Below are 23882 nucleotides of genomic sequence, written 5' to 3'. Positions count from 1 at the left end.
GATTAAAAAAACTCTCAACAAATTAGGTGTAGAAGGAACCTACCTAACCATGATAAAGACCATATATGATAAGCCTATAGCTACCATCATACTCAATGGTGAAAGGTTAAAGCTTTTCTTCTAAGATCAGGAATAAGACAAGGGTGCCCACTCAGACCACTTCTATTCAACATAGTATTGGAAGTTCCAGCCAGAGCAGACAGACAAGAAAAAGAAATAAAAGTTACCAAAAATGGAAAGGAAAACTAAAATTGTCTCTATTTGCAGATGATTTTATATATAGAAAATCCTAGAGATTCAACCAAAGGACTGTTAGATTTAATCAACAAATTCAGTATAGTTGCAGAAATCAGTGGTGTTTCAATACAGTATCAATGAATTTTCAGAAAAGGAAATAAAGCAAACAATCCCATTGACAATACATGAAAAACAAAATACTTAGGAATAAATTTAACCAAGAGGCAAAACAAAAAGACGTTGATAAAAGAAATTAAAGAAGGCACAAGTAAATGGAAAAATATTTGGTGTTCATGGATTGGAAGAATTAATATTGTTAAAATGTCCATACTACCCAAAACATTCAAAGCAATCCTTATTAAGATTTCATATGAGGAACCACAAAAGTCCCTGAATAGGCAAGCCAATCCTGGGAAAAAAAGGGAAATGCTGGAAGCACCACACTTCCCCATTTCAAACTATATTACAAATGTCTAGTATCAAAACAGTATAGTACTGGCGTAAAAATAGACATATAGTCATTGTAATAGAATAAAGAGCCCAGAAATAATTCCATGCATTTATAATCAACTAATATTTGACAAGGGAGCCAAAAATACTCAATGGAGAAAACACAGTCTCTTTAACAAATGGTGCTGCGAAAATTGGATATTTACTTGCAGAAGACCCCTATCTCACACTACTCACAAAAATTAACCTGAAATGGATTAAAGACTTAAATGTAAGATCTGAAACCATATATCTCCTTTATTAAAAAATAGGGAAAAACTTGTTGACATGGGTCTTCACAATGATTTTTTGGATATGACTCCTAAAGCAAAAGCAACAAAATAATAAATAAGTAGGACTACATTAAACTAAAAAGTTTATACACAGCAAAACAAACAATTAACAAAATGAAAAGGCAATCTAGGAATGGGAAAAATATTTGCTAACCACATATCCAATGATGGGTTAACAGCCAAATATATAAAGAATTCATTCATGTAATTCATTAGCAACCCCCCCCAATAATCCAACTAAAAATGGGCAAAGGCCAGAATAGATATTTTTCCAAAGAGTATATATGAATGCCTAACACATGCATGATAAGGTGCTCAACATTAGACCTGAACAAACATCTCTCCAAAGATGATATATAGATGTCAAACAAGAATATGCAAAAATGCTCCACATCATATGTCATTAGGGAAATGCAAATTAAATCAATGAAATTCCACTACACGTCTGTTAGAATAGCTAAAATCCATAACACTGATAACACCCAATGCAGCAACAGGAACTCTTACTTATTGCTGGTGGAAATCAAAATTATACAGCCACTTTTGAAAGCAGTTTGGCAGTTTCTTACAAAACTAAACATACTCTTGGTGTATGATCCAGGAATTGAGCTCATTGGCATTTCCCCAAGTGACTTCGAAATTTACGTCCATACAAAACCTGTACCTGGATGCCTATAACAGCTGAATTCATAATTGCCAAAACTTGGAAGCAAGCAAGATGTTCTTCAATGGGTGAATGGATAAATAAACTGTGGTACGTTTAGGTGATGGAATATTATCCAGCGCTAAAAAGATATGAGCTATCAAGCCCTAAAAAGACATGAAGAAAACTTTAATGCATATTATTCAGTGAAAGAAGCCAATCTGAGAAATGTACATACTGTATGATTCCAACGATATGACCTTCTGGAAAAGGCAAAACTAAGGAGACAGTAAAATGATCAGTTGGTGCTAAGGGTTAAGGGGGAGGTGGGATGAATGAAACATAGATGATTTTTAGGGCAGTGAAATTATTCTGTGTGATACTATAATGGTGGATATGTCATTACACATTGTTCAAACCTATAGAATGTATAATGCCAAGAATCAACCATAATCTGAACTATGAACTTTGGGTGACAGTGATGTCTATTATAATAAATAGGTTATTCTGTTGACAGATTTTGACCATGGGGAAGGCTCTGTGGATGGGGAGGACAGAGTATGTGTGGAAAATCTGTGTACCTGATGCTTAATTTTTTTGTAAACCTAAAATTTCTCCAAAAAATGGTCTATTTAAAAAAAGAAATTATACTCTATATATCCTATAAATAAAAAAAAATCAATGTTAGTTATAACAGAAAGTAACTCTTCCTTCTTTCCTTCCTTTCTTCCTTCCTTCCCTTCTTCCTTCCATCCTTCATTCCTTCCTGCCTTCCTTCCCCCTCCTTTCTTCCTTTCTTTCTTCCTGAACAATCCAGTCCAAAACCATCAGGTGAGTCTAAGCAAGTTAAGTCTGTGTGGGTTGAGGAAAAGAGTGAGACAGTGAGAGGTTGCACAAATAAAGGTAGGAGGACATCCCTGCAGCAAGGGGTGGAATGTCAGAGTCTGCAAATGGGGATGGGGACATTTGTGCTGAAGGCCCGGTGCAAGGTGTTGAAGTCTGAGAAGAATGACGTATGTAATAGAAGGGTCCATGGGCGATTGGGTTTCAAGTGGGAAAAAGAAGGCAACCATGGTAACTCAATGTGGACTGTTGAAGATCTACCTGGCTAGAGAGGGCATCCATAAAGTGGAGTGGTAGCAGCCAGCACAGGGTTCGGGTTTAGGCAGGGTAAGGAGAGTAACTGTGTGTATGGGGATAGCAGCAGCAGCTGGTGTGACGTGCTAGAGCCTGAGAAGGGTGAGAAGCACATAGGCAATGGGAATGGAGGAGGTATGAGTCAGTATAAGATGTCAAAGCCCAAGTAGGATCAGAAGGTCATATGGACAAATACTGTATGATCTTACTTATATGTGGAATCTTACAGAAACAGAGAATTAACTGGTAATTACCAATGGTGGGTGGTGGTGGGGGGGGGGGGAATGAGGGAAGGAGTGAAGGAGATTGAAAGATATAAGCTTCAAGCTATAAGATAAATAAGTTTTGGAGGTGTAATGTATAGCCTATTGACTATCATTTTTTTCAATATATGAAATTTATTGTCAAATTGGTTTCCATACAACACCCAGTGCTCATCCCAAAAGATGCCCTCCTCAATACCCATCACCCACCCTCCCCTCCCTCCCACCCCCCCATCAACCCTCAGTTTGTTCTCAGTTTTTAAGAGTCTCTTATGCTTTGGCTCTCTCCCACTCTAACCTCTTTTTTTTTTTCCTTCCCCTCCCCCATGGGTTTCTGTTAAGTTTCTCAGGATCCACATAAGAGTGAAACCATATGGTATCTGTCTTTCTCTGTATGGCTTATTTCACTTAGCATCACACTCTCCAGTTCCATCCACGTTGCTACAAAGGGCCATATTTCGTTCTTTCTCATTGCCATGTAGTACTCCATTGTGTATATAAACCACAATTTCTTTATCCATTCATCAGTTGATGGACATTTAGGCTCTTTCCATATTTTGGCTATTGTTGAGAGTGCTGCTATAAACATTGGGGTACAAGTGCCCCTATGCATTAGTACTCCTGTATCCCTTGGGTAAATTCCTAGCAGTGCTATTGCTGGGTCATAGGGTAGGTCTATTTTGAATTTTTTGAGGAACCTCCACACTGTTTTCCAGAGTGGCTGCACCAGTTTGCATTCCCACCAACAGTGCAAGAGGGTTCCCATTTCTCCACATCCTCCCCAGCATCTATAGTCTCCTGATTTGTTCATTTTGGCCACTCTGACTGGCGTGAGGTGATATCTGAGTGTGGTTTTGATTTGTATTTCCCTGCTGAGGAGCGATGTTGAGCATGTTTTCATGTGCCTGTTGGCCATCCGGATGTCTTCTTTAGAGAAGTGTCTATTCATGTTTTCTGCCCATTTCTTCACTGGGTTATTTGTTTTTCGGGTGTGGAGTTTGGTGAGCTCTTTATAGATTTTGGATACTAGCCCTTTGTCCGATATGTCATTTGCAAAAATCTTTTCCCATTCCGTTGGTTGCCTTTTAGTTTTGTTGGTGGTTTCCTTTGCTGTGCAGAAGCTTTTTATCTTCATAAGGTCCCAGTAGTTCATTTTTGCTTTTAATTCCCTTGCCTTTGGGGATGTGTCGAGTAAGAGATTGCTACGGCTGAGGTCAGAGAGGTCTTTTCCTGCTTTCTCCTCTAGGGTTTTGATGGTTTCCTGTCTCACATTCAGGTCCTTTATCCATTTTGAGTTTATTTTTGTGAATGGTGTGAGAAAGTGGTCTAGTTTCAACCTTCTGCATGTTGCTGCCCACTTCTCCCAGCACCATTTGTTAAAGAGACTGTCTTTTTTCCATTGGATGTTCTTTCCTGCTTTGTCAAAGATGAGTTGGCCATACGTTTGTGGGTCTAGTTCTGGGGTTTCTATTCTATTCCATTGGTCTATGTGTCTGTTTTTGTGCCAATACCATGCTGCCTTGATGATGACAGCTTCGTAGTTGAGGCTAAAGTCTGGGATTGTGATGCCTCCCGCTTTGGTCTTCTTCTTCAAAATTACTTTGGCTATTCGGGGCCTTTTGTGGTTCCATATGAATTTTAGGATTGCTTGTTCTAGTTTTGAGAAGAATGCTGGTGCAATTTTGATTGGGATTGCATTGAATGTGTAGATAGCTTTGGGTAGTATTGACATTTTGACAATATTTATTCTTCCAATCCATGAGCAGGGAATGTCTTTCCATTTCTTTATATCTTCTTCAATTACCTTCATAAGCTTTCTATAGTTTTCAGCATACAGATCTTTTACATCTTTGGTTAGATTTATTCCTAGGTATTTTATGCTTCTTGGTGCAATTGTGAACGGCATCAGTTTCTTTATTTGTCTTTCTGTTGCTTCATTATTAGTGTATAAGAATGCAACTGATTTCTGTACATTGATTTTGTATCCTGCAACTTTGCTGAATTCATGTCTCAGTTCTAGCAGACTTTTGGTGGAGTCTATCGGATTTTCCATGTATAATATCATGTCATCTGCAAAAAGCGAATGCTTGACTTCATCTTTGCCAATTTTGATGCCTTTGATTTTCCATGTATAATATCATGTCATCTGCAAAAAGTGAAAGCTTGACTTCATCTTTGCCAATTTTGATGCCTTTGATTTCCTTTTGTTGTCTGATTGCTGATGCTAGAACTTCCAACACTATGTTAAACAACAGCAGTGAGAGTGGGCATCCCTGTCGTGTTCCTGATCTCAGGGAAAAAGCTCTCAGTTTTCCACCATTGAGGATGATGTTAGCTGTGGGCTTTTCATAAATGGCTTTTATGATGTTTAAGTATGTTCCTTCTATCCCAACTTTCTCAAGGGTTTTTATTAAGAAAGGGTGCTGGATTTTGTCAAAGGCCTTTTCTGCATTGATTGACAGGATCATATGGTTCTTATCTTTTCTTTTATTAATGTGATGTATCACATTGAGTGATTTGCGAATGTTGAACCAGCCCTGCATCCCAGGAATGAATCCCACTTGATCATGGTGAATAATTCTTTTTATATGCTGTTGAATTCGATTTATAGTATCTTATTGAGAATTTTTGCATCCATATTCATCAGGGATATTGGCCTGTAGTTCACTTTTTTTACTGGGTCTCTGTCTGGTTTACGAATCAAAGTAATACTGGCTTCATAGAATGAGTCTGGAAGTTTTCCTTCCCTTTCTATTTCTTGGAATAGCTTGAGAAGGATAGGTATTATCTCTGCTTTAAACATCTGGTAGAACTCCCCTGGGAAGCCATCTGGTCCTGGACTCTTATTTGTTGGGAGATTTTTGATAACCGATTCAATTTCTTCGCTGGTTATGGGTCTGTTCAAGCTTTCTCTTTCCTCCTGATTGAGTTTTGGAAGCGTGTGGGTGTTTAGGAATTTGTCCATTTCTTCCAGGTTGTCCAATTTGTTGGCATATAATTTTTCATAGTATTCCCTGATAATTGTTTGTATCTCTGAGGGATTGGTTGTAATAATTCCATTTTCATTCATGATTTTATCTATTTGGGTCATCTCCCTTTTCTTTTTGAGAAGCCTGGCTAGAGGTTTGTCAATTTTGTTTATTTTTTCAAAAAGCCAACTCTTGGTTTCGTTGATCTGCTCTACAGTTTTTTTAGATTCTATATTGTTTATTTCTGCTCTGATCTTTATTATTTCTCTTCTGCTGGGTTGAGGCTGCCTTTGCTGTTCTGCTTCTATTTCCTTTAGGTGTGCTGTTAGATTTTGTATTTGGGATTTTTCTTGTTTCTTGAGATAGGCCTGGATTGCAATGTATTTTCCTCTCAGGACTGCCTTCGCTGCGTCCCAAAGCGTTTGGATCGTTGTATTTTCATTTTCGTTTGTTTCCATATATTTTTAAATTTCTTCTCTAATTGCCTGGTTGACCCACTCATTCGTTAGTAGGGTGTTCTTTAACCTCCATGCTTTTGGAGGTTTTCCAGACTTTTTCCTGTGGTTGATTTCAAGCTTCATAGCATTGTGGTCTGAAAGTATGCATGGTATAATTTCAATTCTTGTATACTTATGAAGGGCTGTTTTGTGACCCAGTATATGATCTATCTTGGAGAATGTTCCATGTGCACTCGAGAAGAAAGTATATTCTGTTGCTTTGGGATTCAGAGTTCTAAATATATCTGTCAAGTCCATCTGATCTATTGTATCATTCAGGGCCCTTGTTTCTTTATTGACCATGTGTCTATGTGTCTAGATGATCTATCCATTTCTTTTTTTTTTTTTTTTAATTTTTTTTTTCAACGTTTATTTATTTTTGGGACAGAGAGAGACAGAGCATGAAAGGGGGAGGGGCAGAGAGAGAGGGAGACACAGAATCAGAAACAGGCTCCAGGCTCTGAGCCATCAGCCCAGAGCCCGACGCGGGGCTCGAACTCACGGACCGCGAGATCGTGACCTGGCTGAAGTCGGACGCCTAACCGACTGCGCCACCCAGGCGCCCCTGATCTATCCATTTCTGTAAGTGGAGTGTTAAAGTCCCCTGCAATTACCACATTCTTATCAATAAGGTTGCTTATGTTTGTGGGTAATTGTTTTATATATTTGGGGGCTCCCGTATTCGGCGCATAGACATTTATAATTGTTACCTCTTCCTGATGGATAGACCCTGTAATTATTATATAATGCTCTTCTTCCTCTCTTGTTACAGCCTTTAATTTATTTTTATTTTTTTTTTTAATTTTTTTTTTCAACATTTATTTATTTTTGGGACAGAGAGAGACAGAGCATGAACGGGGGAGGGGCAGAGAGAGAGGGAGACACAGAATCGGAAACAGGCTCCAGGCTCTGAGCCATCAGCCCAGAGCCCGACGCGGGGCTCGAACTCACGGACCGCGAGATCGTGACCTGGCTGAAGTCGGACGCTTAACCGACTGCGCCACCCAGGCGCCCCAAATTTAAAGTCTAGTTTGTCTGATATAAGTATGGCTACTCCAGCTTTCTTTTGGCTTCCAGTAGCATGATAAATAGTTCTCCATCCCCTCACTCTCAATCTGAAGGTGTCCTCAGATCTAGATCTAAAATGAGTCTCTTGTAGAGAGCAAATAGATGGGTCTTGTTTTTTTATCCATTCTGATACCCTATGTCGTTTGGTTGGCGCATTTAATCCATTTACATTCAGTGTTATTATAGAAAGATATGGGTTTAGAGTCATTGTGATGTCTGTATGTTTTATGCTTGTAGCAATGTCTCTGGTACTTTGTCTCCCAGGATCCCCCTTAGGATCTCTTGTAGGGCTGGTTTAGTGGTGACAAATTCCTTCAGTTTTTGTTTGTTTGGGAAGACCTTTATCTCTCCTTCTATTCTAAATGACAGACTTGCTGGATAAAGGATTCTTGGCTGCATATTTTTTCTGTTCAATACATTGAAGATCTCGTGCCAATCCTTTCTGGCCTGCCAAGTTTCAAAACAGAGATCAGTCACGAACCTTATAGGTCTCCCTTTATAAGTTAGGGCACGTTTATCCCTTGCTGCTTTCAGAATTTTCTCTTTATCCTTGTATTTTGCCAGTTTCACTATGATATGTCGTGCAGAAGATTGATTCAAGTTACGTCTGATGGGAGTTCTCTGTGCCTCTTGGATTTCATTGCCTTTTTCCTTCTCCAGTTCAGGGAAGTTCTCAGCTATTATTTCTTCAAGTACCCCTTCAGCACCTTTCCCTCTCTCTTCCTCCTCTGGGATACCAATTATGCGTATATTATTTCTTTTTAGTGTATCACTTAGTTCTCTAATTTTCCCCTCATACTCCTGGATTTTTTTATCTCTCTTTTTCTCAGCTTCCTCTTTTTCCATAACTTTATCTTCTAGTTCACCTATTCTTTCCTCTGCCTCTTCAATCCGAGCCGTCGTCGTTTCCATTTTGTTTTGCATTTCGTTTAAAGCGTTTTTCAGCTCCTCGTGACTGTTCCTTAGTCCCTTGATCTCTGTAGCAAGAGATTCTCTGCTGTCCTCTATACTGTTTCCAAGCCCAGCGATTAATTTTATGACTATTATTCTAAATTCACTTTCTGTTATATTATTTAAATTCTTTTTGATCAGTTCATTGGCTGTTGTTATTTCCTGGAGATTCTTTTGAGGGGAATTCTTCCGTGTGGTCATTTTGGATAGTCCCTGGAGTGGTCCGGGACTGAGGGGCACTTCCCCTGTGCTGTCTTGAATAACTTGCGTTGGTGGGAGGGTCCACAGTCAGACCTGATGTCTGCCCCCAGCCAACCACTGGGGCCACAGTCAGACTGGTGTGTGCCTTCTCTTCCCCTCTCCTAGGGGCGGGATTCACTGTGGGGTGGTGTGGCCCCTCTGGGCTACTGGCACACTGCCAGGCTTGTTGTGCTGGGGATCTGGCATATTAGCTGGGGTGGGTAGGCAAGGTGCATGGGGGCAGGAGGGGCAGGCTTAGCTTGCTTCTCCTTAGGTGATCCACTTCAGGAGGGGCCCCTCTTCCGTGGGCCTCTCGTCTGCGCTTGGCTCCGGAGACTCCGTTCTGCTAGTCTTCTGGTGGTTTTCTGGGTTAGTTAGGCAGGTGTAGGTGGAATCTAAGTGATCAGCAGGATGCGCGGTGAGCGCAGCATCCTCCTAAGCCGCCATCTTCCAACTTTTTCCTGTTGACTATAATTATCAACACTGTATTTATTGTATATTTGAAAGTTCCCAAGAAAGTAGATTTTAAAAGTTCTCATCACAAGAAAAAATTGTAAACATGTGGGGTAATAGATATTAAACTTATTGTGATAATTATTTTGCCATGTATACATATATCAAATCACTATGTTGTATACCTTAAACTTATATGACGTTACATGTCAATTACATTTTGATAAAACTAGAAAAAATCTACCAAAATATTTCCTCTCCACCCTCCCCCTAGTAGCTACCATTTTGCCTTCTATATTTTTGAATTTGAGGAATCTAGGTATCTTATATAAATGGAGTTGTTACACAGTATTTGTGCTTTTGTGTTTGGCTTACTTTTTTAGTTTATTTATTTATTTTGAGAGAGAAAGAGAGACAGAGAGAGAGAGAGAGAGAGAGAGAGAATCAGTGGGGGAGGGGCAGAGAATCAAAGCAGGCTTTGTGCTCATAGCAGTGAGACTGATATGGGGCTCGAACTCACAAACTGTGAGATCATGACCTGAGCCAAAGTCAGATGCTTAACCGACTGAGCCACCCAGGTGCTCCTGTCTGGTTTATTTAAGCATGATCTTTTATTTATTCAGGATCTATCCATGTTATAGCACATATCAAAATGTCGTTCCTTTTTATGACTGAAGAAATATTCTATCGTATGTATATACCACATTTTCTTTGTCCATTCTTTCATTGAATGCACATTTGGATTATTTCCACCTTTTGGTTATTGCGATGAATGGTGCTATGAAAATTAGTATAAAAATATGTTTGAGTCCGTTCTTCAAATTCTTTTGTGTATATACCTAAATATGAAATTGCTGCATCAAATGGTAATGCTATGTTGAAGTTTTTAAGGGAAGCTCAATTCTGTTTTCCATGGCAGCTGCACCATTTTATATTCCCAGCAGCAATGCATAAAGGTTCCAATTTCTCCCATTCAGACCGGCACTTGCTGTTTTTCGTTGAGTGTTTTTATCATGAAAAGGTGTTGATTTTGTTAACATGCTTTTTCTGCCTCAAATTGTCATGTGTTTTTCTCCTCCTTCTTTCTATTAATCTGGTACATTCCATTTTTCCAGATTTATTGAGATAGAATTGACAATTAAAATTGTATATGTATACCATGTATAATGTGGTGATTTGATATATGTATACTTTGTGAAATGATTACCACAATCAGAGTAATTAACATATCCATCATATTACATAGTTTATGTTACCTTTTGTTTTAGAAGAGAGAATGCTTACAAACTACTCTCTTAGGGGCGCCTGGGTGGCTCAGTTGGTTAAGCTTCTGACTCATGATTTTGGGTCAGGTCATAATCTTTCCATCTGAGATTGAATCCCATGTCAGGCTCCATGCTGACTGTGTGGCTGTGGAGCTCTCTCACGTGCACTCTCTCTCTCTGTCTCTCTCTCTCTCTAAAAAAAAAAAAAAAAAAAAAAAAAGATTTACTCTGTTAGGGATGTGCCCGACTAGCTCAGTTGGTAGAGCATGTGAGTCTTGATCTTGGGGTTGTGGGTATGAGCCCTCATGTTGGGTATGGAGATTGCTTAACAATAAAATCTCAAAAAAAAAGAAAGAAAAAATCTTGTTTAAAAAAATTTACTCTCTTAGCAAGTTTCAAGCACACAATACAGTATTATTAACTATAGTCATCATGATTCATGATGTATGTGCATTAGATCCATAAAACTTATCTTACAACTGAAAGCTTGTACATTTTGACAAGCATCTTTCCACTTTCCCTATTCCCCAGATCCTGCCATTCTACTATCTGTTTCTGTGATTTAGAACTTTTTATGTTTTTTGTTTGTTTGTTTGTTTTTGTTTTAGATTCCACATGTTTAGAGATCATATGGTATTTGTATTTACCTGTTTGGCTTATTCCACTGAGCATTGTATCTTCGAGGTTCATACATATAGTTGCAAATAGCAGGATTTCCTTTTTTCTTATGGTTGAATAACATTCACGTGAGGCTTACATAAAGCATCTTATAGTTATTACAGTGTATTCTAAGGTGATAACAACTTAACTCTGATTGCATACAAAAACTACCCTTTTACTCCATTTTGCCTCTGATGTTACAGTGTCCGTCTTTTTTTTTTTTTTTTTTTGAGAGTTCATGGGAGGGGCAGAAAGAGAGGAACAGAGAGAGAGAGAGAGAGAGAGAGAGATTGAATCCCAAGCAGGCTCTGCACTGTAAGTGCAGAGCCCAACATGGGGCCCAAACCCATGAACTGCAAGATCATGACCTGAGCCAAAACCAAGAGTCAGAAGCCTGGGGGACTGAGTCACCTAGGCACTCCACAATATCTGTTTTTTTATATTGTGTATCTATCAATAAACTATTGTAGCAATAGTTATTTAATGCTTTGTCCTTTAATCTTCGCATTAGAGTTAAGTGATTTATACAACACCACACTATAGTGTGAGAGTACTTACTATATTCTTACCTTTACCAGTATGTTTTATTCTTTCATATGTTTTCATGTTAATAGCATCCTTTCATTTCAGATTAAGGAATTCCTTTCAGCATTTGCTATGGCAGGTCTAGTGATGATTAACTCCCTCAGACTTTGTCAGGGAAAATCTTTATCTCTCCTTCACTTCTGAATGACAGCTTTGCCAGGTAATGTATTCTTGGTTGGCAGTTTTTTTTTCCTCTCAGCATTTTGATTTTTCATCTCACTCTATCCTGGCCTACGGTGTTTGTGTTGAGGATGACACTGATAGCCTTATGGAGTTTACCTTGTATGTGGGATTTTTTTTTTTGCTTTTAATATTTCCTCTTTGTTTTGAGACTGTTTTATTATAATGTATTTTAGAAGATACCTTTGGGTTGAATATATTTGGGGACCTATGAACTTCATGAATTTGGATGCCCATCTCTTTCCAGAAATGGGAAGTTCTCAGGCATTCTTTCTTTTTTAAAAAAACATTTTTTTAATGTTTATTTTTGAAACAGAGATACAGCATGTAAGAGTAGGGGGGAGCAGAGAAAGAGGGGGGCAGAGGATCCAAAGCGGGCTCTGCACTGACAGCAGTGTGGGGCTTGAACTCCCGAACCTTGAGATCATGACCTGAGCTTAAGTCAGATGCTTAATCAACTAAGCCACCCAGGTGCCCTCTCTAGCATTATTTCTTTAAATAAGCTTTCTGTCCCTTTCTCCCTCTCTTTTCCTGCTAGTACTCCTAAAATACAGAAATTGTTTCAATTGCTGCAATTTCATAATCCATGTAGTAGTCTTTCTTCAGTCTTTTTCATTCTTTTTGTTGTTGGTGATCTCCTCTAAATAAATAATTTCATGTGATTTGTCTTCGAGTTGAGATTCTTTCCCTTTATCAAGACAGTTGGTGTTCTCTACTGCAATTTTCATTTCATTTGGTGCGGTCTTCAGGTCCAGAATTTCTGTGTAGTTCTGTTTTGTGATTTCTATCTCTCTGTTAAACTTCTTATTTTGTTCATGTGTTGTTTTCCTGATTTTATTGAAATGTTTTTCTTTGTTTCTTTGTAGGCTACTGAGCTTCCTTAAAGCAACTATTTTGAATTTTTTATCATTCAAATCATAGATTTCCATTTCTTTTGGGGTTGGTTAGTAAAAAATCAATTTGTTCCTTTGCTGGTTTAATTTTCCCTTGATTTTTCATGTTCCTTCAAGTGTTGGATTACTGCCTTTGCATTTGAAGTAGTAACTTCTTCCAGTCTTTATTGTCTGTCTTTGAAAGAGAAATAATTTCTGTCAGCCTGTTTAGGGATTCTCAGATTTTCTCAGACCATTCCTATAGGTATGCCTGCTCCACATTTCTTGTCCCTTTTGTGTGTGTGTGTGTGTGTGTGTGTGTGTGTGTGTCATTCTTAAGGTTATATGCCTTCTTTCTGCAAAACTAGACCTAGTGCTGACAGCTTCAGCATTACTTTTCCTAGGGCAGTGGTGAATATTCAAGTTTGTTTGCTTTCTCAGAATCTTGCAGAGTTGGACCAATTTTCTGTGCGTGTTCATGAGCTCTCTGCCAATCTTGCACTTGCCATTCGCAGGGGCACACATGGGGAACTGGCCACAAGATGTGTGTGCGGGGGATTATGTGGGTGAGGCATAGAGAGCATTAGGGATGCCTGTGGGCCATTTGGGGGAGTCTGCAGGCAAGATCCCTCTAGTGATTTGTGGTGGCCCTTGTAATGAAGTCCACAAAGCAGTTAGTATGTTCTATGTCTCTTAGAGCGGTGCACTCTAAGTCCTGCCTGCTCTGCTCCTAGCCTCTCCTCACCTTCAGTTGTGCAGCTTACCTCATTATTCCAGATGGGGTGAGAAAGAGATGGGCATCTTTGGCCGTGTTGCCCACACTGGGGAATCTGGGTACTCACTCACATGCTCTCACTTTCTGCTATGGGAGAAATTGCAGGCCAAGGGGTTCTTCTTAGTACTGAGCTGTGCTATCTTGGGGTATGGGGACACAGATAAAGTAAACCTATTTCTCTTACTTTCTTCAATGGATCCAATCTTTGTTTTTGTTTTTTTCTTTCTCCCAGGATGTGCTAGAACTTCTCCACTGGACTCCTGGACTCCCATAAAGGGGAAGTATCACAAAGGATACTCTCATTTGCTGGCGTTGTCAAAATCAGGGTTCTTTGAGGGGAAGACGTTAGAAAACTATCACTCCTGTGGTTTATTACATTAAATGGTTTTTGTATGTAGAACCATCCGGGCACTCTGGGAATTAATCTCACTTGGTCATGACCTAACTCTTTTTTGTTTTTTGAAACATGTTATCATATTAGAAAAGGGTTTTGTTTTGTTTTGTTTTTGATCTATAAATCTTTTAACATGTGCTGAGTTTAGTTTGCTAGTATTTTGTGGACAAGATTTGGATCTTAATATTTTAATGGAAGGAAAGAATGCAACCTAAGGCAGTTAGGATAGAAAAACAAAAATTTAAGTTAGAAAGTTGGGGAAACAGAGATTTTACATATTATTTTTATATATTAAAAACATCAATAAAAGAAACAATGAATTTGACATTGCACACCTATGAAAATTGTAATTAAATATTTTACAAATATGATAGAACAGTTTCATCCATACTTTCCTTCAAAAGAAGATTGCCAGATAGGAAAATCATGGATCTGGAATCCATTTCTTTTTATGGAAAGATATTTAAAATTTTAATTACAATATGGGATAAACTGTTGGAACTGGCCACTTAAGAGGACTGAATATGAATTTTGAAAAAAAAACATCATCAGTTAATTTTAGATAAAGGGTAAGAATGAACCACGAATTTACTGAAGTTGCTTTAAAATCAGTTCTTCCATTCTCATTAACATACCATCATGAGACAGTTTTCCTACCATGAAAAATTAGAAATAGTTTAGATATAAAATTTCCTCTGCCTTTATCAATCCAATCTACTTTAGATAAATTACCACACAAGAAAAAATATATGTCACATTGAAAGCTTTAAGTATTGGTACACAATAGATTCATTCATTCAGAGTATGCTTACAGGCATTTATTAAGAGAAGAGAAACTTCACTCACACCTTTGCTTTAGTTACAACTGTAGAACAAAAACAGTATAATAGCCATTTACTATAATAAATGCTGATTGGCAAATTTTCTCAAAGCAAAGTGTACAGTTTTTAAAATTATTTTCTGTTTGTCCTGATTGTTTGCTGAAATGTAATTTTGTCTGTTGAATTTCACATTTAAAAAATGAATTTGTATTTTGTATAATTTTTTCCATTTCAGTTTACGTGTAATTTATTATCTTAATTTAGTTAAGTATCAGTGATTGACGGATTAAGAAAGAAAAAACGGGTCCTTCATCTTGGACTAAGTAGCACTGGTGTAAATACCTAAAGTGTGCTCCTAGACAGCATACTGCATTTTATTCAAATTCGCCTGATAGTGGGCCTTAGGCAATTATTTATTAAATAAATGAATGAATTTTCAATCTTGAACGCTAGGTCCACACTGTTAATCAGACGTCTATTACAGTCTCTCAATGATTACAGTTGCTGACATTTTTTAAGTTATTAAATGCCTTCACCTATGCTAGGCGCTTTTCCTTCCACCACTTTCACGCACGTTCCCCTTTCTCCCCGGGGAGAGGGCGTGCCCAGCACCACGACCCGCCTTATCTGTGCATTCGTTGGTGGATCCCGAGGCCTGTTACTGCCGAGTCCCGCCCAAACCACGCCCCCACGCATTCCGCAGGACCAGGAGAAGTCGTGGTCATTGTGGCGCTGGACCTTCGAGACCGTCTCCTCTCGTAAGAATCGGGACGCGCTCGAAGGCCGGCGCTGTGAGGGTGGGAGTGCATTCCGCGGTCCCGCGCGGCGCGAGAGGCCCGCGACCGCTGCTGGCGCACGCCGCGCCCCGCTGCCCCGGCACGCGGCCTCCGCGCGAGTTCGCGCACGCACGCGCGCGCGCACCTGCCCAAGCCTCGGCCTGGGCGGCGGGGACCCGCCTGGCGGAGGCTGGGCAGCTGAGGTACGAGGGGAGGAGCCCGAGCTGTGGCGCTGTTGTCGCTGCTGTCGCCGCCACTGCCGCCGCCCCCGAGAGGAGCATGTCTGCAACTCGGGCCAAGAAAGTGAAGATGGCCACCAAATCGTGCCCCGGGTGCGACCAACAGGTGGGCGCTGAGGGCCGGCCGGGCGGGTGCGCGGGCGGGCGGCCTTTGCTGGCGACCGTTGGCTGTGGAGAGGCCGCCTCGCCGGGTCCGGGAGGCCGAGCGGGCGGGCCGGCCCTTGGGCTCGGGGGCTACAGTGGGAGCCCGGAACGGGCCGGGCTGAGCCGAGGGGGTGCCAGGGAGGCGCTCAGGCTCGCAGTCCGGCAGGCGACAGCCGGGCGACTGTGTGCGCGGGAGAGAGGCTTGGGTTTCTCTAGAGCCGACGAGGCGCCCTGTCCGGACCTTCCCCGAGTCGCCTGGCCGGCTCCGGGTGACAGCGGCGGGAACGCGGGGACAGCGGCCCAAGTGGACGAGCACGGCCCTTTCAGTCCCCTTCTGCCCCGACGAGAATGCCCGATGTGCCCGGCTCCAGGCTCCTGGGTTCTGGCTCCGAAAGCCGCTCCTGCCACGCAGAGTTGCTTTGTTCCTGTCAGATGTATATGGTGACAAAAAGAGCCGCAGCCATAATGACATTTTCCGTTTAGATTTCAGTAATTTGGTGATCTTAATGTTCTTCTTAATACTTTTCATAACCCAAATAATCATTTGTTAATTTGTTTTAAATTTTTAATAGAACACCATTAACTACCAAGTTATGTTAAAGCCCTGTTTCTTAAAATAGTATGTGTCTAAATTTTTTAAAAATGAATTTGCCATTCTTACCTGTATGTGGTTTCTTGAATTTTTAATACCTGCTTTATAAACCAAGTTCACAAGGTCATGCAATGGCTTTATGACCACCAGTGCTCTAGTGCAGGTAGCCACTCAGGCTTATCCCAGGCCCCTGGGCCCAGATATAAAAACTCCGTGTAATCAGAATAGCATCAGAATTGTGGTCAGTGAGGATCCTCATAGCATACTAAGGACTATCTCTGCCTTTCCATACAGCTCAGATATGGAAGCAAACAAACAAACAAAAACAAAAAAAACACAAAACCCCCCAAAACCCTTCTAGTGGTTGCAAGACTTACCATGGCTTAGAAATTTCATGTTTCTTAGCCCATGAGTAAGAACTTTGCTTCCAAGATTTTGCAGGGAATGGTGTGATTATATGGTACTTAGGGAGGCCTAAAACTGTAGCTTCTCATCAGGTACCTTCCAGTCCAGATGCCTTATTAAGGGGCCATTTTTACCATAGCAATATTGCCTAATGACACTACTCGATTAGGCTGACAGGATCAAGAGTGCTAGACTTACCCAATTTTTTTTTTTTTTTTCCCCTCAGGAAGGACTTCTGTGAGCACTTTACTAACATGTCATAATCCTATGAAGTTTTTTTTTCTCTTGTTCTATAAAATTTGGCTATTCTTAACTAGAAAATGTAGAAATTCATTTAAAACTGCAATTAAAACTATTGGTAAGACATCTTTTATGCCAAAATGAAGTGTCTATCTTTTCAAAATAGTTACCTCTCTTTTTACCTCCCTCTATTGCCTCCCTTGGCAATAGAAATTTACCGCCTCCTCTAAAAATTTCTCTCAGCAGTTTGTTGTAGTTTTCATTGTACAGGTTTTGCACATATTTTGTGAATTTATCCTTATGAATTCAACTTTTTGGGTGCTATTTTGAGTGGAATTGTTTGAAAATTTTTGTTTTATGTTTATTATTCACATATAGAAATGCAATTGATTTTTTTCATTGTGGTAAAAAAGATTAAATTCACCCTTTAAACCATGTTAAAGGGTCTACTTTAGTAGTATTAATATATTTACAGTGTTGTGCAATCATCACCATTATCTAATTCCAGAACATTTTTATCACTCTGAAGTGAGACCTTGTTTCCATTAAGCAGTCACTCCCTATTCCACCCTGCTTCCAGCCCCTAGCAACCACTAATTTGCTCTCTGTATCTATGGATTTGCTTCTTCTTGATATTTCTTATATAGATGAAATTGTATAATATATGCCCTTTGATATCTGATTCCGTTAATTAGGCATTTAGTTTGTTTGTATTCTAGCATATGTCTGTACTTCGTTTCTTTTTATGGCCAAATAATATTCCATTGTATGGATATATCACATATTGTTATTTATTATTGATGGTCATTTCACTTGTTTCTACCTTATAGCTATTGTGAATAGGCTTCTGTGAACATTCACATACAAGTTTTTAATATCTGTTTTTATTTCTTTTATTATATTCACAGGAGTGAAATTGCATGGTTATGTGGTGATTCCGTGTTTAACTTATTTAACTGCTTACCTGTTTTCCATAGCCATTGCTCTATTTTACATTCCTACCAACACTGTACATGGGTTCTAATTTTTCCACACCCTCAGCAACAGTGGCATTTTTGTTTTTAAAAAATTATTACAAAGAATGACACTGTATAATTTTAAAGGGAACAATTCAACAAGAAAACACAACAGTTGTAAATTTTTATACACCCAACATAGAAACACTCAAATACTTAAAAGCAGTTAATAACAAACATAAAAGAACTAATTGATAGTAATACACTAATAGTAAGGGACTTCAGTCCCCACTTACATCAGTGGATAGATCATCCAAACAGAAAATCAGAAGGGAACAGTGGCTCTGAATGACACATTGGACCAGATGGATTCAGAACATTCCATCCTACAACAACAGGACACATATTCTTTTCTTTCTCTTTCTTTCTTTCTTTTTCTTTCTTTCTTTCTTTCTTTCTTTCTTTCTTTCTTTCTTTCAAATTTTTAATGTTTGTTTATTTTTGAGAGACAGAGTGCAAAAGGGGGAGGGGCAGAGAGAGACACAGAATCTGAAGCAGGCTCCAGGTTCCAAGCTGTCAACACAGAGCCTGATGTGGGGCTCAAGCTCATGAACTGTGAGATCATGACCTGAGCTAAAGTCAGGTGCTTGCCCAACTGAGCCAGGTGCCCTGGATACATGTTCTTTTAAAGTGCACGTGGAATATTCTTCAGAACAGAACACCTATTAGGCCAAAAAACTGATCTCAAATTCAAAAATATCACATGTATCTTTCTTTCTTTCTTTCTTTCTTTCTTTCTTTCTTTCTTTCTTTCACTTAATTTATTTGGAGAGAGAGCACAAGTGAGAGAGGGAGGGAGAGGCAGAGAGAGGGAGAGAGAAAGAATTCCAAGCAGGCTGTGTTGACACAGTGCAGAGCCCAGCATGGGGTTCAAACCCATAAACTGTGAGCTCGTGACCTGAGCCAAAATCAAGAGTTGGTTGCTTAACTCAGCCACCCAAGGGCCCCACTATGCACCTTTTCTGACCACAACACTGTACAACTAGAAGTCATTCACAAGAAAAAAACCTGGAAAGAACACAAATTCATGGAGGTTAAATAACGTGCTACTAAACAATGAATGGGTCAAATGAGAAATCAAAGAGGAAATTAAAAAATATACGGAGACACTTGAACATGAGAACACGATGGTCCAAAATCTTTAGGATGCAGCAAAAGCTTTTCTGAGAGGGCAGTTTGTAGCAATACAGGCCTGTCTCAAAAAGCGAGAAAAAACTCAACCTAAACTTACATCTAAAGAAGGAGTTAGAAATAGAAGAACAAACAAAATCCAAAACCAGTAGAAGGAAATAGTAAAGATTAGAGCAGAAAAAAAGAAAATAGAGCCAAATAAAAACCAGTAGAACATCATTAAACCAGTATCTTTGAAAACATCAACAACATTAATAAACTTTTTTCTTTTTTTTCCGGAAAAAAAGAGGACTTAAATAAACAAGATCAGAAATAAAAGAGAGAAATAACACCACAGAAATACAAAGGATTATAAGAGAACATTATGAAAAATTATATGCCAACAAATTAAACAATCTAGAAGAAATGGATAAACTCCTAGAAACATAAACTGCCAAAAATAGAAATGGGAAGAAATAGAAAATTTGAACAGACCCGCAACCAGCAAAGAAATGGAATCGGTAATCAAAAGTCTCCCAACAAACAAAAGTCCAGGACCAGATAGCTTCCCAGGGGAATTTCTACCAAACATTTAAAGAATAGTTAATACCTATTCTCAAACTGTTGTAAAAAATAGAGGAGGAAGGAAAGCTTCCATATTGAGTCTATGAGGCCACCATTACCCCGACACCAAAAGCAGACAAAGATGCTACAGAAAAAGAGAAGTATAGGCCAGTATCTCAACAAAATAGTAGTGAACCGAATCCATCAATACATTAAAGAAATCATTCACCATAATCAAGTGGGATTTATTCCTAGGATGCAAGTGTGGTTCAATCAATGTATAAGTCAATCAATGTGATATATCACATCCATAAGAGAAAGGATAAAAACCATATGATTATTCTAATAGATGCAGAAAAAGCATTCAACAAAGTACAACATGTATTCATGATAGAAAGCCTCCACAAAGTAGGTCTAGAAGGAACATACCTCAACATATAAAGGCCATATATGAAAACCCCCTGGCCAACATCATATTCAGTGGGGAAAAACTGAAAGCTTTTCCCCTAAGGTCAGGAGCAAGACAAGAATGTCCACTCTCCCCACTTGTATTCAACATAGTTCTGGAAAAGATACCCAAATTGATAAGAGAAAAGTAAAACTTTTCCTATTTGTAGTTGACATGATACTATGTATAGAAAATGCTAAAGACTCTACCAAAAAAACTGCTAGAATACAAAATCAATATACGCTACAAATGAAGCATTCCTATATGCTACAAATGAAGCAACGTACGGTGAAATTAAGAAAACAGTCCTGAGTGTTGAGTCTGATAAGTTCTTTATAGATTTTGAATACTAACCCTTTATTCATTATGTCATTTGTAAATATCTTCTCCCATTCTGTCGGTTGCCTTTTAGTTTTGTTGATTGTTTCCTTTGCTGTGCAGAAGCTTTTTATCTCGATGAGGTCCCACTGGTTCATTTTTGCTTTTATTGTCCTTGCCTTCGTGGATGTGTCGAGTAAGAAGTTGCTGTGGCTGAGGTCAAAGAGGTTGTTGCTTGTTTTCTCCTCTAGGTTTTTAATGGTTTGCTGTCTTGCATTTAGGTCTTTCATCCATTTTGAGTTTACTTTTGTGTATGGTGTAAGAAAGTGGTCCAGTTCTCCCAGCACCATTTGCTAAAGAGATTGTCTTTTTTTCCATTGGATACTTTTTCCTGCTTTGTCAAAGATTAGCTGGCCACACATTTTGGGGGTCCATTTCTGGGTTCTCCATTCTATTCCATTGGTCTATGTGTCTGTTTTTGTGCCAATAATTACAGCTTTGTAGTAGAGGCTAAAGTCTGGGATTGTGATGCCTCCAGCTTTGGTTTTCTTTTTCAACATTACTTTGGCTATTTGGGGTCTTTTGTGGTTCCATATAAATTTTAGGGCTGTTTGTTCTAGCTTTGAGAAGAATGTCGGTGCAATTTTGATTGGGATTGCATTGAATGTGTAGATTGCTTTGGGAAGTATTGACATTTTAATAATATTTGTTCTTCCAATCCATGAGCATGGAATGTTTTTCCGTTTCTTTGATAAGTTTTCTATATAGTTTTCAGCATACAGATCTTTTACCTCTTTAGTTAGGTTTATTCCTAGGTATTTTATGGTTTTTGGTACAGTTGTAAATGGGATTGGTTTCTTGATTTCCCTTTCTGTTGCTTCTTTATTGGTGTATAGAAATGGAACCGATTTCTGTACATTGATTTTGTATCCTGTGACTTTGCTGAATTCACGTATCAGTTCTAGCAGCTTTTTGGTGGAGTCTTTCAGGTTTTGTAGAGTATCATGTCTTCTGCAAAAATTGAAAGTTTGACTTCTTTGCCAATTTGGATGCCTTTTATTTCATTTTGTTGTCTGATTACTGAGGCTAGTACTTCCAATACTGTGTTAAACAACAGTGGTAAGAGTGGACATCCCTGTCGTGTTCCTGATCTCAGGGGGAAAGCTCTCAGTTTTTCTCCATTGAGGATATTAGCTGTGGGCTTTTCATATATGGCTTTTATGATGTTAAGGTATGTTCCTTCTATCCCAACTTTCTTGAGGGTTTTTAAGAAAGTATGCTGTATTTTGTCAAATGGTTTTTCTGCATCTATTGACAGGATCGTATCGTTCTTACCCTTCTATTAATGTGGGGTATCACATTGATTGATTTATGAATATTGAACCAGCCCTGCAGCCCAGGAATAAATCTCACTTGATCATGGTGAATAATTCTTTTAAAATACTGTTGAATTCGATTTGCTAGTATCTTGTTGAGAATTTTGCTTTATGTTCATCATGGATATTGGCCTCTAATTCTCATTTTTAGTGGGGTCTCAGTCTGGTTTGGGAATCAAGGTAATGCTGACTTCATAGGATGAGTCCAGAAGCTGTCCTTCCATTTCTATTTTTTGGAACAGCTTGAGAAGGATAGGTATTAACTCTGCTTTAAATGTCTGGTAGAATTGCTCCGGGAAGCCATCTGGCCCAGGACTGTTATATGTTGGGAGATTTTTTGATAACTAATTCCATTTCTTCACTGGTTATGGGACTGTTCTAATTTTCTGTTTCTTCCTGTTTCAGTTTTGGTAGTGTGTGGGTATTTAGGAATTTTTCCATTTCTTCCCGGTTGTCCAGTTTGTTGGCATATAATTTTTCATAGTAGTCTCTAAGAATTGTTTGTATTTCTGTGGTGTTGGTTGTGATCTCTCCTCTTTCATTCGTGATTTTATCTATTTGGGTTCTCTTTTCTTTTTGAGAAGTCTGGCTAGGGGGTTATCAATTTTGTTTATTCTTTCTAAAAACCAGCTTTTAGATTCATTGATCTGTTCTATTGTGTTTTTTTTTTATTTGTATTTATTTCTGCTCTAATCTTTATTATTTCTCTTCTGCTGCTGGCTTTGGGGTTTCTTTGCTGTTCTGCTTCTTGTTCCTTTAGGTGTGCAGTTAGGTTTTCTATTTGGGATTTTTCTTGTTTCTTGAGATAGGCCTGGATTGGAATGTATTTTCCCCTTAGGACTGCCTTTGCTGCATCCCAGATGGTTTGGACTGTCGTGTTTTGATTTTAATTTGCTTCCATATATTTTTAAATTTCTTCTTTAATTGACAGGTTGACTTACTCATTCTTCAGTAGAATGTTCTTTAACCTCCATGCATTTGGAGGCTTTCCAAATATTTTTTTGTGGTTGATTTCAAGTTTCATAGTATTGTGATCTGGAAATATGCATGGTATGATCTCAATTCTTTTGTATTTATTGAGGGCTGTTTTGTGACAGTATGTGATCTATCTTGGAGAATGTTCCATGTGCACTCAAGAAGAACGTGTATTCTCCTGCTTTTGGATGAAAAGTTCTAAATATCTGTCAAGTCTATCTGGTCTGGTGTATCATTCAAGTCCATTGTTTATTGATTTTCTGCCTAGATGATCTGTCCATTGCTATAAGTGAAGTATTAAAGTCCTCTGCAATTACCATATTTTTACCAATAAGATTGTTTGTGATTAATTGAGTTACATATTTGGGTGCTTAAAAGTTGGGGTCATAAACATTTATATTTGTTAGCTCTTCTTGATGGCTAGACCCTGTAATTACGATATAATGTCCTTCTTCATCTCTTGTTACAGCCTTTAGTTAAAATCTAGTTTGTCTAATATAGGTATGGCTACTCCAGCTTTGTTTTAACTCCCTGTAGCATGATAGATGGTTCTCCATCCTCTCACTTTCAATCTGAAGGTGTTCTCAGGTCTAAAATGAGTCTCTTGTATGGGGGCCTGGGTGGCTCGGTTGGCTAAGCATCCGACTCTTGGTTTCGGCTCAGGTCATGATCTCATGGTTTTGTGGGTTCTAGCCCCATGTCTGGCTCCTCCTCGCTGACAGTGCAGAGCCTGCTTGGGATTCTTTGTCTCCTCTCTCTGCCCTTTCCCCCACTCACAATGTTTCTGTCCTTCTCAAAATAAATAAACTTAAAAAAATTTTTTTTGATGAGTCTCTTGTAGACAGCATACAGATAGATCTTGCTTTTTATCCATTCTGATACTCTGT

At 38.9% G+C, this 23882-nt stretch overlaps 1 protein-coding gene across 1 annotated transcript in view; it reads left to right on the top strand.

Annotated features, from left to right (window-relative positions):
- Positions 1-2670: 2670 nt before the first annotated feature.
- LOC124510742 (uncharacterized) overlaps positions 2671-23882 on the top strand; it is a 62833-nt gene continuing 41621 nt past the window's right edge. The window contains exons 1-2 of the mRNA XM_047077392.1: positions 2671-2736; positions 15338-15913. Of these exons, the coding sequence (XP_046933348.1) occupies positions 2671-2736; positions 15338-15913 (642 nt within the window). The remainder of the gene's footprint in view (positions 2737-15337; positions 15914-23882) is intronic.

Source organism: Lynx rufus, unplaced genomic scaffold (genome assembly GCF_022079265.1).
Source record: "Lynx rufus isolate CCGP_SWC_20201006 ecotype Redwood Valley unplaced genomic scaffold, mLynRuf1.p SCAF_16, whole genome shotgun sequence".
Lineage (NCBI taxonomy): Eukaryota > Metazoa > Chordata > Mammalia > Carnivora > Felidae > Lynx > Lynx rufus.
The sequence above is the reverse complement of the archived record's forward strand: the minus strand, read 5'-3'. Positions and strand labels throughout refer to the sequence as shown.